This window comes from Microcebus murinus, chromosome 16 (genome assembly GCF_040939455.1).
Source record: "Microcebus murinus isolate Inina chromosome 16, M.murinus_Inina_mat1.0, whole genome shotgun sequence".
NCBI lineage: Eukaryota > Metazoa > Chordata > Mammalia > Primates > Cheirogaleidae > Microcebus > Microcebus murinus.
In genome coordinates this window covers 29,758,051-29,782,044 of record NC_134119.1, presented here as the reverse complement: position 1 = coordinate 29,782,044, position 23,994 = coordinate 29,758,051, and the positions used below count along the sequence as shown (strand labels likewise).

The window sequence follows — 23,994 nt, the reverse complement described above, 5'->3', positions numbered from 1 at the left end:
GAGCATCCTGGACTCCTTTTCCCCTCAAACCCCATTCAGTATGTCAGCAAATCCTGTTGGTTCTCCCTTTGAAATGTATTCAGATTTTCTTTAAGACTCCAGCAAACAAACAGACTTAGTGGTGGGAGAGTAAATAAAATTAGACTGGTAAAATGTTGATAATTGTCAAAACTGTGAGTTCATTTTATTACTCACAATTTTTAATGTATATTTAAAGTTTTCCATGATAAAAAGGTTTATTTTTAAGTCTTTGATCCAACAAATCCACTCTTGGGAATTTATCTTAATGAACATTTTAAATAAAGAAAAACCCTTACAAATAATATATTTAAAATAATAACAGTGAAAAAATGGGAACACATTAAGTTCTCAAAATAGGAAAAAGATATACTATTGAGCATCTCTCAATGGAATCTTATGTAACTAAATGCATTTATTTAGGATGTATACCAACAAAGAAAATGATATACTATTACGTAAAAAACTAGGACATTAAATTGTATATACTGCATGATTAAAACTATGCAAAGATTTACATCTTTAAAAAAGACTGAAATTTAAAAATAACTTTATATATCTAGAATCTGAACATTCCAACCTTCAATGGAATGGCCTTTGCCTCTTGGGAGAAGAGAGCACTGGAGTTCTAGTCTAGGGGACACCTCCCCATCATCTCTTTCCTGTATCCCAGCAACAGCCCCACCGGGTCACTCTGCTTCCACCCTTCCTCCTCTCCTCAACCTCCTCTCCACGTGCTGGCTAGAGGGACTCAGAACCCTCTTCTGAAGGGTTCAGAACCCTGGGAAGGCTTCCCCTCTCTCTCCCACTAAAAGTCAACTCTAGACCCTCCAGGCTTTTGGAGCGTCATCCTGCTTGCTCTGTTCCCTGCCTCTCCCGGCCTGTGCCTGCCACCCTCGCCATGCTGGCCTCCTTTCTGCTCTTCAGGCACACACTCCAGCCTCAGGGCCTTCGCTCATGCTGTTTCCTCTCCTGGGAACGAGCTACTTCCAGATATCTGAACAGTGTGCTCCCTCTCTAAGGGCAGCTTTTCAGAGAGGCCTTAACTGGCTCTCGCTCTACACCCCCATACACTTTATTTTTCTTCACGGCAATTATCAACACCTCCCACGGTACATTTGTTTATGTCTTCCACTTTCTAGAATACAAATTCCTTGAGAACAAAGACTTTATGTTTGATTCTCTGCTGCATCCCTAGTACCTAGCACAGAGCCTGGCACATAGTAGTTGATCAATAAACATCTGTTGAATGAAAGAATGTCAAACGAAATAACTATCCAAGAGAGACTGTTAAGCTTCAGGTGGGCTGTGTCTGGGGTAAACTCCCCCTCCTGAAGCCTCCTGGCAGTGGCAGACCCTCAGCAGGTGCCCAGTGGAAGCTAAGGTGGTTGAGCGTTTCTCCCTTGGAGGCCTCCGTGGCATACAAGGTGTAAAGTGCTCTCTGTGAGCTGGAGGCCGTAGCGCATGGTGGCTGACAGAGCTGGCTTGGGAGGTCAAATCCTAGCTTTACACCACCAGCGGGGCAGCCTGGGGAAAATTATGAGAATTCTCTGAGCATTAATTTTTCCTTGTGCAGAAAGAAAAGAGCTCCTAATTCCCAGGGCTGGGACTAAACAAAGCAATGTCTGTAGAGTGCTCAGCAAGCACAGTGCCCAGCATGGGTAGGTACGCGAGGAGAGGCAGGCAGACTGATCGACAGCCACGTACACGCCTTTGTCTCTTTCAAGTTTACTGCGTGCTCTTATACACACACATTAGCTGATTAGAGCCTTTCAACCCTTCAGTTTTATCAGCACTTTATAGATGAGGAAACTGGGTCAAAGGGTAAAGTTATTGCCCACAGAACACAACTGAATCTGACTAGAACTCCAGCGTCCTTTCTTCCAGAACACAAGCTATTATTACTGCTGATGCTGATTGAGATGGTTTGCATGGCCCACTGGAGCCCCAGACTCTAAAGCGTGTGCCTCGTGTAAGGCTGTGGGTGGCAAATGAATTCAGAAATGGAATCAGCCATCAAGCCACTCACTTGCACCACCTGATAAAGGCAGGGGTGCCTGGGCTTCCTTGTCAGCAGCCCTTTCTCTGCATGAGGCTTGAGGACAAGTCTGGACAGGTGAACCATTTCTCTCAGTCCACCCAGGATTTAAAACATTTCACTGTTTTCCCAAGAGGGAAAAATACAAAAGCACTTCCTGTAGTTTCTCCTGCTTAGCATTGTGCAGCAAATGCTGATTTCAGTGTTTTGGGGGCCTTGATACCTCGAGATCTCTGACCTCTGACCCAGTCTGCCCTGACAAAGTGTTTCCTCTCAAAAGTAATTAAAGGAGAAGCCCCTGCATGGAGCTTGGGGCCTGACTTTCGGGGGAAGGCTCTGCCACCTTTCCAGGATCAAAGGCTGAATAGGTCACATGGCAGGGAAAAGATCTGCAGGTGTTAGATGTTGAAGTTTAGAACCGCAAGGTCAAAAAATCACGGGATCTCAGAAGTCATGGATTACTAAAACTGCAGCATCTGGAAGACAAAGAAATTCCCGACTTACCACACCGTAAGCCTCATAGCACTGGCAAGGATTACGTTGGGAAAAAAGGAGCAAAAGTTGCTTCCAACTGGAAATTCCAATGGCTCCTAGATCCTGGGCATCTTCTATGTGGTCAGAGACCTAGCAAAGACTCCCTTGTGAGAATATGGTCTGAGGGCTCCAGCTGCAGGAGGGAGGCTAGGAGAACAGGCTTTGGATACCAACCCCTGGGCGTGAGAGATCAGAAGGGGAGAGGGAAGACTCCAGAAAGATCCTGCCAGGCCAGTAAGCCTTAACCCCCAGTGACGCATTCCGCGACTCTGATGGTGCCAGGTTTGTGGCAACCACCAACCTCCGAAGGACTCTGAGAGTAATATCATGATCATCTTGCTTGACGGCGTGTGCTCCTTGCCAGGAACTCGCTGTGTGACTGGCATTTCGCCGCCCTAGCAGCACCATATAGCATCATGATTGTTAACTTCCACTTGCATAGTGTTTACAATGGGGAAGAGTATTCATGCCTCAAGCCCCAGAAATGGCCTAGGAAGTGGGACAACTACGGCTCTGGCCAGGCAGTGGGGATGGGTCTTGAGGGCCACTTTGGGGGACACCTGGAAAAGTGGCCGATAGACCCACCCAGCCCTGGCCTTATCTACATTCAGTTAAGGTCACTTTAGGTACCTACCTTAATGGACTTGACTGATATTTAAAAATGAAGGACAGTTCTAAGGTAGTCATGATCTTGTATCAAAACTATAAAAATCTGGCTGTAGTGGCTCACGCCTGTAATCCTAGCACTCTGGGAGGCTGAGGCGGGAGGATCGTTTGAGCTCAAGAGTTCAAGACCAGCCTGAACAAAAGCATGACCCTGTCTCTACTAAAAAAATAGAAAGAAATTAGCTGGACAACTAAAAATATATAGAAAAAGTTAGCCAGGCATGGTGGTGCATGCCTGTAGTCTCAGCTACTTGGGAGGCTGAGGCAGGAGGATTGCCTGAGCCTAGGAGTTTGAGGTTGCTGTGAGCTAGGCTGACGCCACGGCACTCTAGCCCAGGCAACAGAATGAGACTCTGTCTCAAAAAACAAACAAACAAAAAAAACTATAAAAATCTCTCTATATATGAAAAAATCTCTCTGGAGAGAGTTCAGCATCCCAGGCCATCCAGAGCAGGGCAGACCAAACGACAGAGGATGGACTGCTTTGCTGATGAGAAATTCCCAGGAGAAACAGCAGGAAGCACATGAGATGGGGAGATGCTCCTGCTCCTAGGAGCTCAGAAGTCCTAAGCCCTGGAGAGAGGGAATGTTTCCCTCCTCCAGGAAGTCCCTGGTAACTTTCTCCATCTCTAGCGTAAGAAGAGGAGCTTGCAATCCGGGGAGCACCACTGGCTGCCTGGCCCGGCTGGAGGGACCAGCTCAGACTGGTGGCGTGCTGCAGCCAGGATCAGAACTCATCCCGCAGCTGAGGGGGCTTGTCCATGCCGAAGAAAGAGGACGGCCTTCCCTGGAGGTCCCGCTCCCGCTTCACAAAGGCGGTGAAGGAGGAGACACAGTTGCCAATAAAGTGGTCGGCTTGGCCGAGGATGTACAGGTCGACCTGGGCCACCTCAGGGTTCAGGCTCACCACCTTCACCTGCAGGAGGAAGGGCAGAAAGTATCAGCCAGTGTGGCTTCAGGCCAAGGTGGCTGCCTCAGCCAAGCCCACAGTTCACACCCCAACCTTCTTCCCCTGGGCTGAAGTTACAGACACAAAAGGAGGAGCGGAGAGGATGAAGATGTGGGCTCGGGTGTCTAAGAGCAGTGGTGCCCAGCTGCTGCCAGGCCACCCCCCGCCCCCAATCTCCAGAAGCCAAACACCATTCACACTTCTGTGCCCTGGTTTGTGTTGTTCCCTTTGCCTGGAATGTCATTTTCCCGCCCATTCAAGTCCCTGCCAGACTCTCAAGGCTCAGCTCACGTTCCACCTTCTTCCTAAAGCCCTACCTAGCCTGCCAGGCTTCCCCCACCAAACCAGAGATTGGACCAAATGGGGCCCCACCGATCCAGTTCTGCTGCTAGATGCTTCCTTCTCCCACATACCCCAACTCCAAGCCCAACATCCTGTCTGATCTACCCCTGAGATATTCCCCAAAGGCGAACCCTTCTCTCGAGGGATTGCAACTCCCTGAGCCCAGCCACCACCATCTCTTGCCTGATTACACAGCCTCTTACCTGGTCCCCTCCCTGCCTGCCTAATCACTATACCAGCCTTTTCTCTGGTCCCCTCCCTGCCTCTCCTGGCTTTCTCACCACAGGCAGCCAGAAGAAACTTTTTGAGACACTGCCACTCTTGTCCTTCCTGCCCCAAGCTCAACATCCTCTAATGGTGCCCTTCAGATGAGCGTGACAAATTGTGAATGTGGTGTGCCTACAAGGTCCTGCTTGGGCCTCCTCTCATGCTACCCCACCATCTCTTGAGCTCCAGCCACTACCTACCAGGCTCCCCCCTCCTCAGGACCTTTGTACATGCTGTGCCCTCTGTATGGGGCACACCCCCCTTTAGCTGATTAACTGCTGATTATTCTTCACTTCTCAGCTTAAGGGGCACTTCCTTGGGGAAGCCCTCCCTGACCACTGGTCAGGGCTCTCTGCTCTGCACATTCACAGAACCTTGTTGCTCTACTTTGGAGCACACATCTTGGTTTATTGTTTTCACTCCTTAATGATTCTGATTAGCACTGTCTCCTGTAGCTGATTGGGGTGGGGCTGTGTTGGTTTGCTCTCCACTCCTGGCCAGGCCCCGCACAGAGCTTGCCACAGTAAACACCTACTGACTATACAAGTGAATGAACGAACCTACCTACCTCCCCACCACGCTCCTGAGCCTCGCTTGTGGCCCATGTTACGGCTCTCTGCAAAGTCTCTCTTCCTAGGTCTGGCATGTGAGCCCTGGAGGGCAGGACCACATCCTATTTGTCAATATCCTGACTCACCACTGGGACAGCTTGATGGAGGAGCAAGGCTTAGTTGGAGAGTAGGATGGATCTGAGCCCACAGCAAAGGGGGCTGAGGAGTGGGGAGTGTGAAAAGACTAGCACAGGAACAGGAAATAGGAAATGGCAAGAGACTCAAGGCGTACAAATACATAGGCTTGAAAAACTCATAGAAATCTCCCTGGGACTCTCCAAATGCTTCAACTTCGACTTAGTATAGAGGTGTATGGGGGGGGGAGTGTGGGCACAGCTGGGGCTGAAAGTGCTTTGCTGTTCCACAGAGATGACTGAAGTAAGAAAAATTATCATCTTGCTATTTGGATTGTGTAGCAAAGAAATAATACCAGTTTGTTTAATCATGACCAAAATCCCCCAAACAATTCCACCCATACCCTGAAACTTACCCTCTCTGTGTCATGCCCACTATAATTAGCTCTGGGACATCTTGGGTAAATTCTATCCTTTCTTGCAACTTTGGTTTCCTCAACTATAAAACATATGGGTTGAGCCGAGTGTAGTGGCTCACACTCGTAATTCTAGCTACTCGGGACACGGAGGCCAGAGAACTGCTTGAGCCCAGGAGTTTGAGAGCAACCTCGACAATACTGCAAGATCCTGTCTCTTGAAACCAACAGCACCCAATGTCTGCCTCTTAAGGTCTACACAGCACACTCAGTTTTCATTCATTCAAGAAAGTCTTATTGAATGCTTGCTATTAATTCAGTCATTTTATCGATACTCATTACATATTCTTCAGTGATACAGTAAGCATCGGCCAAGAACATTCTATCATGTATTCATGTACTGAATACCTACTATTCACGGCTTCTTTAAGCATTTACTAAGCACAAAAAATCCTTTCCTTTATTTATCAAGAATAAATTTCTGCAATGGATAACATCTAACTTTACTGAGCACTTATTTTGTAGTAGGAACTGCTTCAATTTCTTTATATTTGATCTTCACAATTGCCCTATGACATAGGTACTATGCAGTCTCATTTTATGGATGAAGAAACAGAAGCACAGAGAGATGAAATAATTTCTGCAAGGCTGCACAAGTTCTCTGACTCCAGACTCTATGCTCTTAGCACCTCTGCCACACTGGCTCTCTCAGGTACTGTCCTAGACACTGGTGATGGCAAGGCAGGGTCTCAGCCACCAAAGAGGTCAAAGCACCAGGCTAGACACCAACAGGCAACAATGATTGAGCCTTGGCTCCTGCCTTCAAGGAGCCCACAACTCATGTGGGGAAATAAGACATGTTTCTACACTAGCCTCTATAGCTTAGAAAGTACCCCAAGAGAAGAAGTGATTCAGGCCTATACAGCTCCCAGGAGAGACACACGAGCTACAGGAATGGAGGAAAAACTGGAAAGACTCTGCGGAGGAGGTGTTGGAGCTGGGGCCTGAAAGAAGGGGAGGAAAAGGAGAGGAACTGGAGGAAATGTCCAGGCAAAGGCTGATGGGGAACCCATGATGCAAGCAGTGGGACCTCCCTGGCACTTTCTTTTCTTCCTTTCTCCCTGCATTCCCACCTGGCCCACGCATACCTTCCCTTTGAAGAGCTCTTGGATCTCGGGCACATAACTCTCAGAATCAGTGGCGACGTAGACTGACTGGGCATTCAGTGTCCCCACCCAGAGCTGCACGGCCCGGCTGATCTCGCTGAGGTCAGGCAGGCACATAGTCATGGTGAGGGGGGCCGCCGTGCTGCGGCTGTAGCCCACACACTGCGGAGAGGCCATGAAGTGTGAACCTGCAGTCCCGTCCTTCAGCATGGCGCAGGCGTTCCTCTACGCAGAGCAGAGGAGAAGGTTAAATACCAGCAACTGCCCTGGAACTCCAGGAGCAAGAATTGGCAAGTGGAAAAAGACAGGCTATACTGTAGGAGCCCAGCTATATTTAAGAAAAGAAAACATTGAGGGAAGAGAGGGAAATGCATCAAAACACTAACAGTGGTTATTTCTGGGTGGTAGGACACTGGCTTTTTGAGAAAAATATTTTTTTTCTTGGTCTTACTGCATTATCTGGGATGTCCAACTGTAGAATTCTGAACAGTGGCAGTGATAACAAGCAGCCTTATCTGATTCCTGACTTCAGTGGGAACACTTCTGATAGGTCCCATGAGGTGCACTTTGCTGTGGGTTTCGGAGAGATAGGCTTTATCAAGCTAAGGTGTGTCCATTCTATTCCTGGCTGTGAGTTTTTATCATGAATAGGTGCTGACTTTCATTAAATGCTTTCTTGGTCCTTAATGAGATGATCATATAACTTTTGTTCCTTGGGTGTTAATATAGTGAATTTGATCACATTCTTGGGATATACTTTACTTGTTTGTATCATATGTTCTTTAATGCATTATTGGATTTTTTACTTAGGATCTGTGCATCTGTGTTTATAAGTGAGAATTGTGTTGACCAATCTGATGGTGGTATTAGTGTTATGCTAGCTCTATAAAAAACAGCATCTTATATCTCTTGATGTTCTAGGAAAGTATAAATGGGAACTATCTATTCCCTGAATGTTTGGCTGAAACCACTCATAAAATTCCCTGGGCCTGGTTCCTTCTCTTTGTGGAAGGGGGAAAGGGTGAAAGCCTAGTGGGTAAATGTGAGATTACCTCATCAATTGGTTGTGAATTTTAATTTCAGTATTTTTCAAGTTTTCAACAATGCATATTTCTGACGTATCTATCTTTTTCCATAAATTAAGAAGACTGACTACATTGGATCTGTTATTTTCACACAGAGGGAGAAACCCCATCTGATGAGGTATCTGTACATTTAAAGAGCCTATAAATTCTGGGAAGATGACATATTCATTTCTCGGGAGCTGCACCCAATCTCAATAGTTCGTTTTTCAACAAGGAGTCTACTAGCTAAACCGTAAGCTGGGACAGAGGACTCCTGGGCCACTCTGGCTTGACAGACTAAGCCAAGCGAGATTCTCTGCTTTGGCTGGGACTTGGGGCCAAATGCTATAAGCTCGGGCTCTGCTCAGGGACACGTCCAAGTCAGCCAGTGAGAGGAAGGGGGAAGTTACCCAGTCGGAGCCAATGCGCAGATGAATGCCCACGTAGGGCCGGATGAGGTGGGCACGGATCTCGGCCTCTCCTGTCCTCACCATCTCGTCTGACCATACCACGTACTTCTGGAGCAGCCTATGTTCCTCCAGGACAGGGAACTGGGCTGGGGCCCCTGGCAGGGCGAGCACTGGATGTTCTTTCGGAGAAAATCTAGGCATGAGATGGGATGAGGGGAAGTCAGGCAGAGGACGCACAGACAGCTGGCTGCCACCCCCACGGGAAAAAGGATGGTGTTGCACCATGCCCTAGAGACCCTGCAGAGGGGCCCCTGTACCATGCAAGAAGCACAAGAGGTTGTGAAATACCAACGGGCTGATAAGAAACCTTGGCGGCGGCAACAGGCACAATAAGCAACACTGTCCCGCCGCACGGAATTTACAACCCTTTTTGCTTGTTTAACAATTAAAAATTTACAGTAGAGCATTCCAACCTTTTATATGTCATGCTGGCTTCCAATCTGTGGTGTGGTAATTCACTCCAGGGTGGGGTGTCTGGACCAGGCCTCTGCCCTTTTACCCACATGACAGGACTGGGACATGCAGCTGCTTACAGAGCCAACAGCCAGGTCACACTCATAGGGACTGTGCACACTGGATTGGATCATTCATTCAAAATCTAGCAAATATTTATTGATTGCCTACTATGTGCTGGGACCTGGGGGAGAACAAGACAGGCATGGTCCCTGCTGCATGCAGACCAGAGGTCTGCAGATGCCCCTATCACACCCTCCCAAGAATCTCCTGCCCCTTTTGTCCACTGTACACCTTGTAATCATTTCACGCTTGTCTTTTCCGTGGGACTCAGGCCTCTGAGGGCAGCACCTCTAGTGTGCCTAGAACAGCGTCTGGCACATCTAAGAGCTCAGTAAATATTTGTTGGCTGAATGAATGAGGAACAAACCTGTGTTCCCTCTTCAGCTAAACCCAGACTATATGTCAGCAACATGAAATATCTTGCTGTTCCATAAACTTGCAATGCATTTTCAAACTCCAGATCTCTGCACACTTCTTCCCTCCACCTGGAATACTTGCCCTCTGCCAGCCAAAGTTATGAAATAGGCATTCTGGAAAACAGTTTGGCAGTTAGGTTCTTATAAAACTAGACATGCAATTATCATATGACCGAGCAATTGTATTCTTGGCCATTTATCCCAGGGAAATGAAAACTTATGTTTACATACACACTTGTACACAAATGTTCATAGTAGCTTTATTTATAACAGCCCCAAACTGGAAACAGTTCAGATGCTGCTCAACAAGTATTATAAATAGCTAAACAAACTATGGTACATCCACACCATGGGATATGAAGCAAAACAGGGAATAAATTATCAATGCAGACAACTTCGTTGGATCTCAAAGCAATTATCCTGTGTGAAAAAAGCCAATCCAGGCCGGGCGCGGTGGCTCATGCTTGTAATCCTAGCACTCTGGGAGGCCGAGGCGGGCGGATTACTCGAGGTCAGGAGTTCGAAACCAGCCTGAGCAAGAGTCAGACCCTGTCTCTACTATAAATAGAAAGAAATTAATTGGCCAACTAATATATAGAGAAAAAATTAGCCGGGCATGGTGGTGCATGCCTGTAGTCCCAGCTACTAGGGAGGCTGAGGCAGCAGGATTGCTTGAGCACAGGAGTTTGAGGTTGCTGTGAGCTAGGCTGATGTCACGGTACTCACTCTAGCCTGGGCAACAAAGCAAGACTCTGTCTCAAAAAAAAAAAGCCAATCCTAAAAATGTACATAGTGTATGACTCCATTTCTATAATAACATTTTTTAAATGAAGAAATGGAGAAAAGAACAGAAATGGAGATGAGATTAGTGGTTGCCAGGGGTTAGGAATGGGGTGTGTGTGTGTTTAGGGAGGGAGGTGTGGTTATAAACTGGTAACGCAAGGATCCTTGTGATGATGGAACTGTTCTTAACTGTGGTGGTAGATACATAAAGCCACACAAGATAATAGTGAACAGAACTAAACACAAATATTAATACAAACACATACACATACATAGAAATACAAGGAAAAGTGAAGAAATCTAAAGATGGGTGAATTGTATCAATGTCAATATCCTGGTTGTGACTGACAGTTTTTAAAAATTATATACATTTAAGATGGACATTATGTTTTGATATACATGTACACAGTTAAATGATTAGTGCATTCAGGCTAATTAATAAGTTCATTCATTGGGCTGTTGAGAGGATTAATAAAAGCAAAGCATTTAGAACAGTGCTTGGCACAAAGAAAGCTCTCAGAAAATTCTGGCTATCATCATCTTCATCCTATTGCACGTAACCTAGGTCAACTTTTTAAAAATTCAACTTTCTGTTTTAGAGATTTGGTCATGTTACTTGGTTGTGTTAGCTTCTCTCGAAGTTGCACAAATAAACAGCAGTTCGCTTATCTATTCCCCTGCTGGACGGTGAGGTCGTTCCGATCTTCCCCTCACACAGCAGCGCGGCAACAGACATGCCACGCATTCTCCACACCCACCCCAGACATCTTGCTCAGCAAACACCTCCCAAACCTCCAAAATTGGTTGCCACTCCCAAGCCTCAGCTCCTGTCCCACTTCTTTGCCGCCCTCTGCACACTGTTGTGCTCGGCAGCCAGCCTCCCTGCTCATGGGACTGTCAGCTGGTGAGGGTACAGACCCTTGTGGCCTGTTTACCATTATTCCCACACACGCTGGTCCAAGGCCTATGCCAAGGAACCAGCAAGCAAGTGTTCCTTGATGGCCTGGCACTGTATGACAATCATCTTGCCAAACTCTAATTTTCTGGTTTTATGTACATACATGTACATTGCTCATTGGGCCTTATTATGTGACAGGCAATTCCCCAACTGCTTTATGTATAATTTATTTGATTTCCACAAGACCTCTTGAGGTAAACGTCACTATTATTCTCATTTTGCAGATGAGGAAACTGAGGCACAGACATGTAAAGTAACATGCCCAAGGTCACACAGCTAGGAACTGGTGTTTGAGTCCAGGCAGTGTGCTCCAGAATCTATGTTCTTAATTACTACACTTCACTGCCATCTCCCTACCCCAGTCAATAAGCATCTCAAAAGCTGTGGCTTATTCTTTTGATTCCTAGCCCCTAGCATAGGCCTTAACACACACAGGAGATACAATAAACATTTTCGGAATGAATGAGAGGAATTCGGGAATCTCACCAGAAAGACCAGATCAGGTTGTCAGGGGTTAGAGAAAGAAGAAGTTAATATTATCTGCACACCTACTATGGGCCAGATGCTCTCTCAAAGGATTTTAAAAGGAAAGCAAGAGATGTATATCCAAAAGAAGGGAATTCAGTATATTGAAAACATATCTGCACTTCTGTTTACTGCATCACTATTCACAATATCTGGAATTAACCTAAGTGTCCATCAATGGATGAATGGATAAAGAAATTTGTGGTACAGGCCGGGCACGGTGGCTCACGCCTGTAATCCTAGCACTCGGGGAGGCTGAGGCGGGCGGATTGCTCCAGGTCAGGAGTTCAAAACCAACCTGAGCAAGAGTCAGACCCTGTCTCTACTATAAATAGAAGGAAATTAATTGGCCAACTAATATATATAGAAAATATTAGCCGGGCATGGTGGCACATGCCTATAGTCCCAGCTACTTGGGAGGCTAAGGCAGGAGGATTGCTTGAGCCCAGGAGATTGAGGTTGCTGTGAGCTAGGCTGACACCATGGCACTCACTCTAGCCTGGGCAACAGAGTGAGACTCTGTCTCAAAAAAAAAAAAAAAAAAAGAAAGAAAGAAATTGTGGTACATATACACAATGGAATATTATGTAGACATAAAAAATGAAATCCTGCCATTTGCAACAACATGGATGGAACTGGAGAACACAATGTTAAATGAAATAAGCCAAGCACAGAAAGACAAGTCTCATATGTTCTTACTCATAGTGGGAGCTAAATATTAAAAACAATTGATGTCATGGAGATAGACAGTAGAATGATGGTTACCAGAGACTGGGAAGGGTAGCGAGTAGGGAGGATAAAGTAGGGATGGTTAAGGGATGCAAAAATATAGTTAGACAGTTAGATAGAATGAACAATATTTGATAGCACAACAAAGTGACTATAGTCAACAATAAGTTAGAATATACTATAAAATAAATAAAAGGGTAGAATTGGAATGTTCCTAACATAAAGAAATAATAAATGCCTGAGGTGATGGAATGGATATCCCAATTACCCTGATTTGATTAATACACACTATATGCCTGTATCAAAACATCATATGTACCCAATAAAGATATATAACTATTACACATGAATAATTAAAAATAAATAACCCTCCCAAAACAGTGCTAAATCATGCTGACAATACCCATTATGATATGATGTGAAAATATGGGAATGGCACTGTAACTTTGACTTTCTTCCCCAAAACCCATAACCTCAGTCAAATCATGCAAAAAACAGGTCACAAATCCCAGCTGAGGGACTGTTTACAGGATACCTGATCAGCACTCCTTAAAACTGTCAAAGGTAGGTGAGGTGACTCATAACTGTAATTCTAGCCCTCTGAGAGGCCAAGGCAGGAGGATTGCTTAAGGCACGAGTTCAAGACCAACCTGAGCAAGAGTGAGACTCCCATGCCTACTAAAAACAAAAAAATTAGCCGGGCATGGTGGTGTGCACCTGTAGTCCCAGCTACTCGGGAGACTGAGACAGGAAGATCTCTTGAGCCCAGGAGTTTGAGGTTGCTGTGAGCTATGATGATGTCACTGCACTTTAGCTGGGGCAACAGAGTGATACCCTGTCAAGAAAAGAATCTTTTCTTGAAAAGAAAGAAAAGACAAGACAAGACAAGACAAAACAAAAGAAGGCCAGGCCTGGTGGCTCACGCCTGCAATCCTAGTACTCTGGGAGGCCAAGGTGGGAGGATTGCTTGAGTTCAGGAGTTTAAGACCAGCCTGAGCAAGAGTGAGACCCCATCTCTACTAAGAAAAAAAAAAAAAAAAATATATATATATATATATACACACACATATATATATATATATATATAAATTAGGTGGGCGTGGTGGCACATGCCTATAGTCCCAGCTAATTTGGGAGGCTGAGACAGGAAGATCCCTTGAGCCCAGGAGTATGAGGTTGCTGTGAGCTAAGCTAATGCCACAGCACTCCACCAGGTGACAGAGCAAGACTCTATCTCAAAAAAAAAAAAAGGAAAAGAATAAAAAGAAAGTGTGGAGGATGCAAGTATACATATCAAAATGCTAATAAAGACTTTTTTTTGAGGGATAGTGGGATTATGAGCAAATTTCTCTTTATTAAAAAAAAAAAAACTCCCACCAAATCTGTGGCTGTTTATCCCAAGAATAGAGTCTATATTCATTCCAAGAAAAGAGATGCTTAACCTGGACTTAAACTTTGTACAGTTGGGATTCCATAAAGAAAATGGAAAAGAAAATACAAAACAGCTGCCCAGCTAAGTCCAGTTAACCCTTCAAACCATGGGAAATAATAAAAAGTTGTTGCCACCCTACTAAGTTTTGGAGTGGTATGTTCCTGCATCATAGCCTGTGCTCCTGACATTCCCTCTGTGACCCACCTTCCTGCCAGTTTTTGACACTGCTAGCTCTTTCTCATCGTTTAGGTATCAGCCCCATCAATCACAGATCACCTGCATGTATTCTTCACAGCACTATGTCATTCTGGAACTATCCTATGTTTATTCACTATCTCCCCATTAGACTATGAGCTTGACCAGGACAGGATCCTCATCTGCCTTTTTTTTTTTTTTTTTTTTGTCACAGGGTCTTGCTCTGTCCCCTGGGCTAGAGTGCCATGGCATCATCACAGCTCACTGCAACCTCAAATTCCTGGGCTCAAGTGATCCTCCTCCTGCCTCAGCCTTCCCAGTAGCTGGGACCATAGGCGTGCACCAGTATACCTGGCTAATTTTTCTGTTTTTTTGTAGAGACAGGGTCTTGCTCAGGCTGATTTTGAACTCCTGACCTCAAGCAATCCTCCTGTCTCAGCCTCCCAGAGTGCTAGGATTATAGGTATGAGCCACTGTGCTCAACTCTTATTTTTGCCTGTATCCTCAGCATCCAGACCAGTCCTTGACACTCAGGAAGTGCTTCTTAAATATATAAAGGAAGGTAGGCTGGTGCCCAGGGGCCCCTAACTCCCTCAAGTTCCCTCCAGGGACCTCCTCTTCCCTACTAGTTTTCCTCTCCCAAAAGTTCAGCTGTAAAGCACAAGCTTCCTCAAAGCCTATGCAATTCTTACAACTCAGTGAACTCAAACAAGGCTATGAAGCAATGAACAAATGTTTCAGCAATATTCCCCAACTGAAGCATCCATGTGGCGTTGTCCCTTGCCTTCCTATAAGGATTGTGTGCTTTTTCTGGCTTTTTGGAATTTGCTTTTGGAGCTACTTTTAGAGTCAGAGGCATTTTTTCTTTTTTCCTGACACATTGTCAATAGGGGCAAATCTTCATCCTTTGAGGGCAGCTCTGCCTTCTGGCAGTAGCTCCATGTCATTTGGAGGTGAATGGGGAGAACCAAGCAGGTGGAGAAATGGGCATGGCCTAACTGGGATCAACAATGAAGGAGATTTGAACCTCCATGACTGAGTATCCTCAGTAACTGATAAACTAGCTCTCAAGACAAGTCCCAGAAAGGACTAGGAACTAGCTATTAAAGGCACAGCTATTTAATCCATGATGATTAAGAATGGGTGCTTTGGAGTCAGAATGCCTGGGTTCAAATTCCACCTCTGCTACTTCAAGCTTCATGACCTTGGGCAAGTGACTTCACTGCTCTCTGCTCCAATTTCTCTATGTGTAAAGCAAAGATGACAATTACATCTATCCTACAGATTTGTGGAACAATTAAATGAGTTAATACCTGGGACAATGTAGAAGAGTATCTGGCACATAGTACCCACTAAATATATATTAGCTCTTATTATTTGTTAAAGATTCATATACAGGTCTCAGCTGCCCACTCAACAGCTCTATGACCTTGGGCAAGTTATTTAACTTCACTGAACTCAGTTTCTTCACCTGTAAAATAGGAATTGACAATAACATCCATTTCATAAAATTTCTCAAAGCCTTAAATAAAATGTAGCCATGTGGATAATAATAGTGACAGCTAACATTGGCTGGCTGCTTACTATGTGCATGCGCTTTGTGCAGTAGGAGTGCTCTTTCCATTAAACCAAGGAAGACGCTTGGCCTGAGAGCATGCTCAGAGGCACCTAAGAGCAAGCCAGAGCTGGGCCAGGGCTTGGGGATGTCTTACTTCTGAATCTGTGCTGGTTTCTCTTTATCAGTCTACCTTTGGCCTCCTAAATGCCAAGTGCTATGACCACACATGAATTCATGTTCCTCATACTTCCGAACCCAAGTCTGACTTCTCAGCCCATGATCTTTCCTGTCATGCTATAGCATCGAGGGTAAGTATGCTATGTTAGTTATTGTCACTATAACTAGACCATAGGTCCCTGAAGACTGAGGCCAGGTCTTCCTCATTTTCACAGATCACCTTTGGCCTCTGAGTACCATGTCTCACACATGACAGACGCTCTATAAATATTTCACAGCCTGTGCCCATGCCCTGGTGACCTATTTTTTTTTTTAACAGGGCCTACAGGAGTGCAATTAATAAAGCACATCCAATAATTATGAGGATGACATCATTTCTCAATCTGCACCTGAAGCTGTTCCTCTCTAGAAGCTGGTTCCAGTTTTCACCTTGTGAAGAGGAAGGTAGCAGGGGAGTGATTCTCACGCCTAGAGGAGGAAATTGAGATTCATGTGACTGCACAATGTTCTTTTTATGACATTCCTTATCAGCCGATAAAGTGTTGCTCAACCTCGTGGCAGGTCAACGTCCCACCGTGTCAGGTGTTGAGATGGGAACAGATCACATAGGGTCCCAAGTTCAACAGACAGAGCGCCCGTACCTTTGGTCTCATACATGGGGGTGGGGGGTGCGGAAAGAGGGCCATGAAGGTGCTGAAGCCTGTGAGCCCCAACCCCTCCCTTAAACCCAGCAGTCCCGCCCCCTCCAAGTACCTCTGGATCCATTGTTCTTTGTAGGAAGCACTGAAGGAAATGCCTGTAAAAAGCTCCGACTTATTGAAACTCACACGAAACTGATCCCAGAATGGGCCAAAGGGGTTTCCTTCCTGCAGAAAGAGAGTAGTGGAAGGCTTACTGCGGGGGAGGGAAAGCTATCCAGGGATGGGCCAAGGGATCTGATAGAGGAACCCTGGGTTGATTTGACTCAGGCTGAAACACTCCCACAAGGTAGCCCAGGAGGAATGTCACTTTGCAATCCCTGGGCTGGAGCTGAGGAAAATGCCTTGCCTCAATTCTGGTTTCTAGCAGTTGTTCACCACAGTGTCTGCAGGAGTCTTTCCCACTCACATGCCACACCCCGCTGACCCTGCAGCACTGGGGGCGGTCTGGGGAGGAGTGGATCTTAGATTCAGAACCACGAACTCAAGCTTCAAGAGACCTACAAATGCTAATTCAATGCCCTCATTTTCCAGATATAAACCAAGACTCAGAGAGGGTAAGATACTAGTCCAAGGTCTCACAGCAGTTGAGGGCAGTGTTGGGGCTGTGAACTAGGTCTCCTTTCCAGCTTTTCTAACCACTCTCCCCAGACTTTAGCACATGCACTAAAAGACATATCTGGGGATTGTCTTATTCCCAAAGTGCCAGAAATTTATAAATTTCTATTAGTAAAATACAACAACTTCTCATTTACCTGTCAAGAGGTAGGAAAGTATTCAAGTTAAGAGGGTGGACAATGAAGCCAAATGACCTAGGGTTGAATCTCAATTCCATTACTTGTTTCCTGTGTGACCTTGGGTAAAATACTAAACATCTCTGTGCCATATTCAGTGTCTTTTCTATAAAATGGGGATATTGTTAGTGCTTTCCTCATGGAGTAGTTTGAGGATTAAATGAGTTAATATGCATAAAGCTCTTAGCATGGTGTCTGACATATCATAGTGCTATGTGAGTATTAGTTATTATTACTGATATGGCACTTTGCAGTTTATAAGCACTCTTACACCTGACCCTCATGACACTTTGTGTGTGAGACAGAGCAGGAACTGGCATCTCTATTTTGCAGGTAGAAATAGAAGTTCAGAGAAGAAAGTCTGTTACCCAAGGTGACACAGCTGACAAATGCCAGAAATAGTACTTACATCTCCATCTTTCTATGCTAAACCCTTCCTGGGCCTTTCCCCACATGGTACCATCATAAAGCCCCCATGGCCTAGAGTATAACAAATAGGCAGAAAGGGCCTCCAAATCCCAGGGACCCACCTTCATGGGGCACGTCTTCTTATCAGGGCTTCGCTGGGCCGCCACCTCAAAGCAGTATGCTACCCGCTTCTCAGGGGGCCAGTGGGTAGGTGCCAACTTCTCCATGAAGTCCTCTAGGCTGATGACCCGATGGTAGGCCTGGAGGGGCTCCAGCTTGAAGTATTTCTGGTAGGACACATGGAGCTACAGGGAAAGGAGGAAAAGGAGGGGCTGATGTCCCTCCACGGTGTCCTACTGGATGTTTTAGAGACATTTATTAAAACCATACACTCCAAGACCAAGACAGCTCAGACTATATGACGATGAAAAACTTTTGTCAAAAGACACCAAGGTTAGGACAGAGACAGCCTGGGAGAAGATATCTGCATACTAAAAGACAAATAGTCATATCCCTCATATTAAAAAATGCCTGCTGATCTATAAGAAAAAAAGACAAATGATGTCAATAGAAATTATGGCCAGGGGTCAGGGGTAAACAACTCACAGCAAAGGAAATTCAAATAGCCAATACGCTCAAAGATGTGTAACCTCACCAGTATTTAGGAAAAAGCAAATTAAAACTATAACAAGGCATCACTTCTCATCCTTGAGACCAACAAAAATTTAAAAGCTTAACTCTAATTGTTGGAAAGGATATGGGGAAATGGGCACTCTCATACATGGCTGGTAGTACAAGTGTACATTCTGGAGCAATCACTTAGGAATGTAACCTGTCAGTAGAATTTAAAATGTTCCTTGGACCTTTGGGTATTTACCCTAGGGAAGTTCTTGCATTTTGCACCAGAAGATGGGTACAAGGATGTTTGGTGCCACAATGAAAGTATAAGAACTTGGAAGGAGTCACACCAAATACACTAAATCTGTGATAGTGGTTAAGGCACTAGGATTAGCCACAGGAGCCAAGAGAAACTTTATTTTTCATCAACTTATCTGGAACGCTTTATTTCTTTTATTAACAAACAGAGAAGATGAAGCAAAGATGAGAAAGTGTTAATGATTATCACTTCCAGTGGTGCTGGATGCTGGTTGTATTCACCTTTGTATTTTTCTAGATTTTAAAAAATTCCTTAGAATACCATGAAACAAAATTTGGACTTTATTCTACAGGTCCAGGTTTTCCAAGCATGTTCCACTAGTTCAGTTGGATAAAGGGTTCTGCAAAAAACAAAAGTCTTCAGAGTTAAAGAGGCCTGGGAAATGCAGTTTTAAGCTGGTTTCTTTACTGCAGGACTTCTCAGGGCCTTTAACATGCTAATGCATTGGGAATCTACAAATTTAGGAGGATGGAAAATTGAGAATATAATTTCCCCAGCTGATTTAACTACTCACCTTCCTTCATGAGCTATTGGCATTCCAACGAACAGACTTTAGGTACCTTAACTATTAGCAATGAGGTATCATGCTGAAGGATTTTAAGCAAAAATAATAAGAGATTTGCCCTTTTTGAAAGATCGCTCTGGTGACAGAGAAGAGGATGTTATTGATGGTAGGACTAGAGGAAGGAGAAGAATTAGGAGGCCACTGCAATGGTCCTTTTATTTGTCAAATATGCATTCAACATGTATTTACTGGGCACTTCCCACACATCTAAGCAAGAAGTGGAGAGGCAGGGACAGGCAGAAGATGCAAAGAAAGGTGAAACAGAGGGTTTGGGGGTTGTGTGTGCATGTGAAGGCAGCCATTTAGCATGATCTCTGGGTTCCTCACTTGGTACCAAGTTCCCCACTTGGTACTCACCCACTTGGTGAATGGAGGGGACATAAACTAAGGCTGGGAATACAGATGGTGACACAGGTTTGAGGGGAAAGATGCTGAGTTCAGTTTTGGCTTTGGGAATTTGAGATATCTTGTAGACATCCAAGTGGACTCAAGGGTCTATGAGTCAGAAATGTAGGCCTGTGGTCAGAGCTACAGATAAATTTGGTCTAGGCTACAGATAAATTTGGGAGGTACATGGTGAATAATGAAAGCCACAGAATCAAAATGTATAGCAAAGTAAGTAATGGTAATAATAGCAACTAATATTTACTGCATGCTAACTTAGTGCCATCTGCTGTACTGACCACTTTACATAGATTTGCTCATCTAATTTTAAGAGGTAGGAAAATAATCATCTCCAGTTTACTTATGAAGAAACTGAGGCATACAGAATCTAGATGACTCATCTGAGGTCACACAGCTAATAAACACAGAAAGGGAAGGAACACCAACATCTAAACAGTGGGTGGAGAGAAAAGAGCCCCTGCTACAGTGCTGAGAAGTCAGGACTATAGCAGAAACTACTGATGTCTCAGAAGCCAGGGGAAGAGGGAAGTTCAGGAAGGAGAAAGGTTCATGGGGCCAGGTGTCACTAGGAGGTCAAGTGAGAAAAAGACTAAGAAATGACCCCTGGATTTGGCAATTCTGAGTTTCCTGGTGACCTCAGTGAAAACAATCACAGTAGGGAAGGGGAGCCTAACTAGGGCAGGTTAGTAACCCATAGAAAGAAAGGAAGTGGAGTCTCAGAGAGACAACTGGCTAGGAAGGCAAGGAGACAGAAGGCAAAGGAGCCATAGGGACATAGATAGGCAATATCTAAACTACAACAGCTAAGTGCAAAAAATCAGAACATCAATGGCTCCCAGTAACTGAGGACTTCCTGTGTCCTTGGCTCTTTACATGGATAAGCTCAATTGATTCTAAGAGGGAGGAATATGACAATGTTCAAGGCATGTTACCATCATTAACACACTCAATCCTCACCATGAGAGGTAGCAATAATTATTACCAGCCTATTTTAAAGGTAAAGAAACTGAAGCACGGCCGGGCACGGTGGCTCACGCCTGTAATCCTAGCACTCTGGGAGACCGAGGCGGGCGGATAGCTCGAGGTCAGGAGTTCGAAACCAGCCTGAGCAAGAGCAAGACCCCGTCTCTACTATAAATAGAAAGAAATTAATTGGCCAACTAATATATATATAGAAAAAAAATGAGCCGGGCATGGTGGCACATGCCTGTAGTCCCAGCTACTCAGGAGGCTGAGGCAGGAGGATCGCTTGAGCCCAGGAGTTTGAGGTTGCTGTGAGCTAGGCTGACGCCACGGCACTCACTCTAGCCTGGGCAACAGAGTGAGACTCTGTCTCAAAAAAAAAAAAAAAAAAAAAAAAAAAAAAACGAAACTGAAACACAAAGAGGCAAAGTACCCTGCCCAGGCCACACGACTAGTAAGTGGCCAAGGCAGCCTAGGATCTCAAGTACTCTGGCTTTTAACCTCTGTTAGCAACCTCTTTAAATATTAAAATGCAAAGGGAAAAATAAAACCTATGCAGAGAAAAGGTTGTAACAATGAAATGAAGTGTTTTGTACATATTGAGTATAATTTCTGATATCTATTCAAAAATTGTTAAGTCAATGCATCAAAGATTAATTAAGTTCCCCCTATCAGGCCCCTAGGGACACAATGTGAACAAAGACAGACAAAGGGTTACTAGAGGACACAAAGTATAAGCAAGGAACTAGAGGATGCAGAGAGTTACCACAACAAGGGAGCCCCTTGATGGGGTGAGGCTGCACTGCAGCAAGACTGCCTGGGTCATGGCCTTGGACACCTTGTTAACTAACCCGTGCCTCTGTTTCTCCTTTAAAACTGATAATAGCATCTGATGGAATGCAAAGAAGGTGGGCTCGATCAGGGCTGGAAATGGAGGCTTTAGGTTCAAATCACAGGCTCTGGAGTCAGACATGTGCTTGAATTTCAGCTCCACTACTCACAAGTTGTATGATCTTGGGCAAGTTACCTAATGTCTCTAAACCCCAGTTTCCTCACAGGGAAATGATGAGGGTGAAATGAGCTAATTCTCATGCAGTGCTCAGAACAGTGTCAACACACAGCAGGTGCTGAATGAACGTTAGCCATTGTTATTCCAGAGAAGACAATTGTGGGTGGGAGGTAGAGTGAGCTCAGAGGAGTGGGAGGTAAAGCCCAGAGAAGGATTTGGGGGCGAAGCAGAAGCAGGTAAGACTGGGGAAGGGCAGACAGGGCCAAGGTCAGTGGCAAGTACTCACATTGGTGAAGGGAGGCTTGTGATGCTGGTACTCGATCCAAGGAGGAACAGCCAAGGTGCGGTTTAGCAGCTTTGCAAATGCCAGGGAGCCCAAGAAGTGATCAGCCTGGTTCCCAAAGCGCCCTGGAAATGGTACATTGTGGGTGAGGTGAGGCCTGGGGCATTAAGGGCATGGGGCATGCAGGGCTCAGAAAGGACGTGGAGCCAGGGGTGGGGAAGGCTGGGACACCAAGGAGAGCTAGGGGAGCCAGCAGCATGAAAGCAAGTCTGGACTCCTGGGTCTGAGACCCACGGCCCTTCACGTCCTGCTCCAACTGCCTTGGCCACTCCAGGTTCCTTGCTGTTTCCCCAACATGCTCTATAATTCCCACCCCCACCTCATACCTCTGCTCTTGCTGTCCCCTCAGCCAGGAGTGCCCCCCCATCTCTATCTCCATTCGCCTGCAGGTGAAGGGGCAATTCTAACGCCTCATTCACTGAGACCCTTTCACCAACCCTCTGCCATACTCACTCTTCCTCCTCTGCCTCCTACCTTGGATTTGAGTTACATACATTCTTCTATTTTCCTCAAATGTCTTTTCATACTTCCTGGCCTTTGTACTGGCTGTTTCCGCAGCCTGTGAATGCCTCAGGGATAAGGACCCTGTCTGATTCTTTTTGTTAATCCCAACAAGGATCCACTCATTCATTCCGCAAATATTATTGAGAGGTCACAATGTGTCAGGCTGTAGGCCAGATGCTGGGACACAGGAGTGAGCAAGAAGGACAAGGTCTCTGCCCTCAAGGCACTCCCAGTCCAGCTGGGTAGATGTTAAACATGTAAACAAATATATAGTAATTAAATCTAATAATTTCGAGAAAGAAAACTTTTAGTGATGGGGAATTATGAGGAGATGACTTGAGTATAGGTCAGTGAAGTCCTTTCTGGTAACATTTAATCTGAGATCTGAAGGATGGGAAGCAGTTGGTCAGGCAGAAGTGAAGGAGAGGGCAGTCCAAGTATAGGGAATAGCACCTGCAACAGCACAAGCCAGAGGACCTGAGTATGTGTGAGGAACAGAAAGGAGCTAAGTGTGGCTGAGCTAGATAGAAGATCAGGGAAGAAGGGAGCTGTGGAGATAGGGGATAGGAAAACCATGCAAGGCCTCAAGGCCATGGTTAGGAGTCTGGAAGCCATTGGAGGGTTTTAAAAATGAATGACTTTTACAATGATGATCCACTGCACCCCATTTAAATTGTACCTCTCAGTGGCCCTTAGATTCTCCCTTACCCTGCTCTCTTTAATTTTCCTATAGCATTCATCATCTACCAAATTATGTACTTATTTATTACATTTACCCTTTATTGTCTTTCCCAAATGAAGACAGATGAAGGCTCTACAAGGGTATAGGGTTTACCTGTCTTATACAGCACAGTGGGAATACAGGCACAGACTAGGTGCCCCATAAATATTTGCTGAATGAATGAAAAATCGCCAGGAGCCAACGTGGATCAGTGACATCAAGTCCTGCCCCACTAACTCCATTTACTGGACTCTAGGCTGGCTTAGACCTCAAGCAAGTCACGGAACCTCTCCCAACCTCAGTTTTCTCATCTGTCAAATGGAAAGCTAAACACAGCGGCCTCTCTGTGCCCTTGCAACTAGGGCAGAGAAGAGAAGAGAAGGCTCTGCCCTGCTCTTGGGTTCTCTCCTGGATCTGTCAAGTGTCTCTGGGCGCCTCAGAAGAGTGGCTTCTCCTCTCCAGGCCTCAGTTTCTCCATGTGAGCAGAGGGCTCGGGAGGCCTTACCCATGCAGGGACAGTAGAGCAGGTAACCAGCCGGGTCCCAGGAGCCCGCGGGCAGTCCCGGGAGCGACAGAAGCAGCAGCAGGAGGGACATACGCAGTGGCAGGGGCAGCAGTGCCCACGCGGCGGCGCCCATGTCGGCTCCGGAGCCCCAGCGCGCTGCTGGGCGGAGGATGGGGGGTAAGGAGGGACGCGAGCGTCCGCCCCGCTCCCGACTGTCCCTGCGCGCCGCCCGCGCGTC

General features: G+C 45.6%; 1 protein-coding gene across 3 annotated transcripts; it reads right to left on the bottom strand.

Annotated features, from left to right (window-relative positions):
- Positions 1-155: 155 nt before the first annotated feature.
- Positions 156-23,991, bottom strand: POFUT1 (protein O-fucosyltransferase 1). Of its 3 annotated transcripts, XM_012755194.3 has the most exons (7): positions 23,757-23,991; positions 21,970-22,091; positions 17,927-18,109; positions 16,658-16,770; positions 8,556-8,748; positions 7,064-7,306; positions 156-4,172 (listed from the first exon to the last, which is right to left on the bottom strand). In XM_012755194.3, exons 1-7 carry the CDS (start codon positions 23,887-23,889, stop codon positions 3,984-3,986), a joined length of 1,176 nt encoding a protein of 391 aa, XP_012610648.1. In that variant the 5' UTR covers positions 23,890-23,991; the 3' UTR covers positions 156-3,983. The 3 variants fall into 3 exon arrangements, with proteins under 3 accessions (XP_012610648.1, XP_012610650.1, XP_075867137.1); XM_076011022.1 differs by lacking the exons at positions 156-4,172; positions 7,064-7,306; positions 8,556-8,748 and adding exons at positions 13,629-15,412; positions 16,294-16,372; XM_012755196.2 differs by lacking the exons at positions 156-4,172; positions 7,064-7,306; positions 8,556-8,748 and adding an exon at positions 13,627-16,372.
- Between the last annotated feature and the right edge of the window lie 3 nt (positions 23,992-23,994).

What these genes read in the sequence shown, in the direction of transcription:
- POFUT1 (XM_012755194.3), bottom strand. Translation starts at nt 23,889, where the DNA reads ATGGGCGCCGCCGCGTGGGCACTGCTGCCCCTGCCACTGCGTATGTCC. An exon ending in GCTCTACTGTCCCTGCATGG is followed by an intron (nt 22,092 to 23,756) that starts GTAAGGCCTCCC and finishes TACCATTTCCAG; the next exon opens with GGCGCTTTGGGAACCAGGCT. An exon ending in ACAAGCCTCCCTTCACCAAT is followed by an intron (nt 18,110 to 21,969) that starts GTGAGTACTTGC and finishes CTTTCCCTGTAG; the next exon opens with CTCCATGTGTCCTACCAGAA.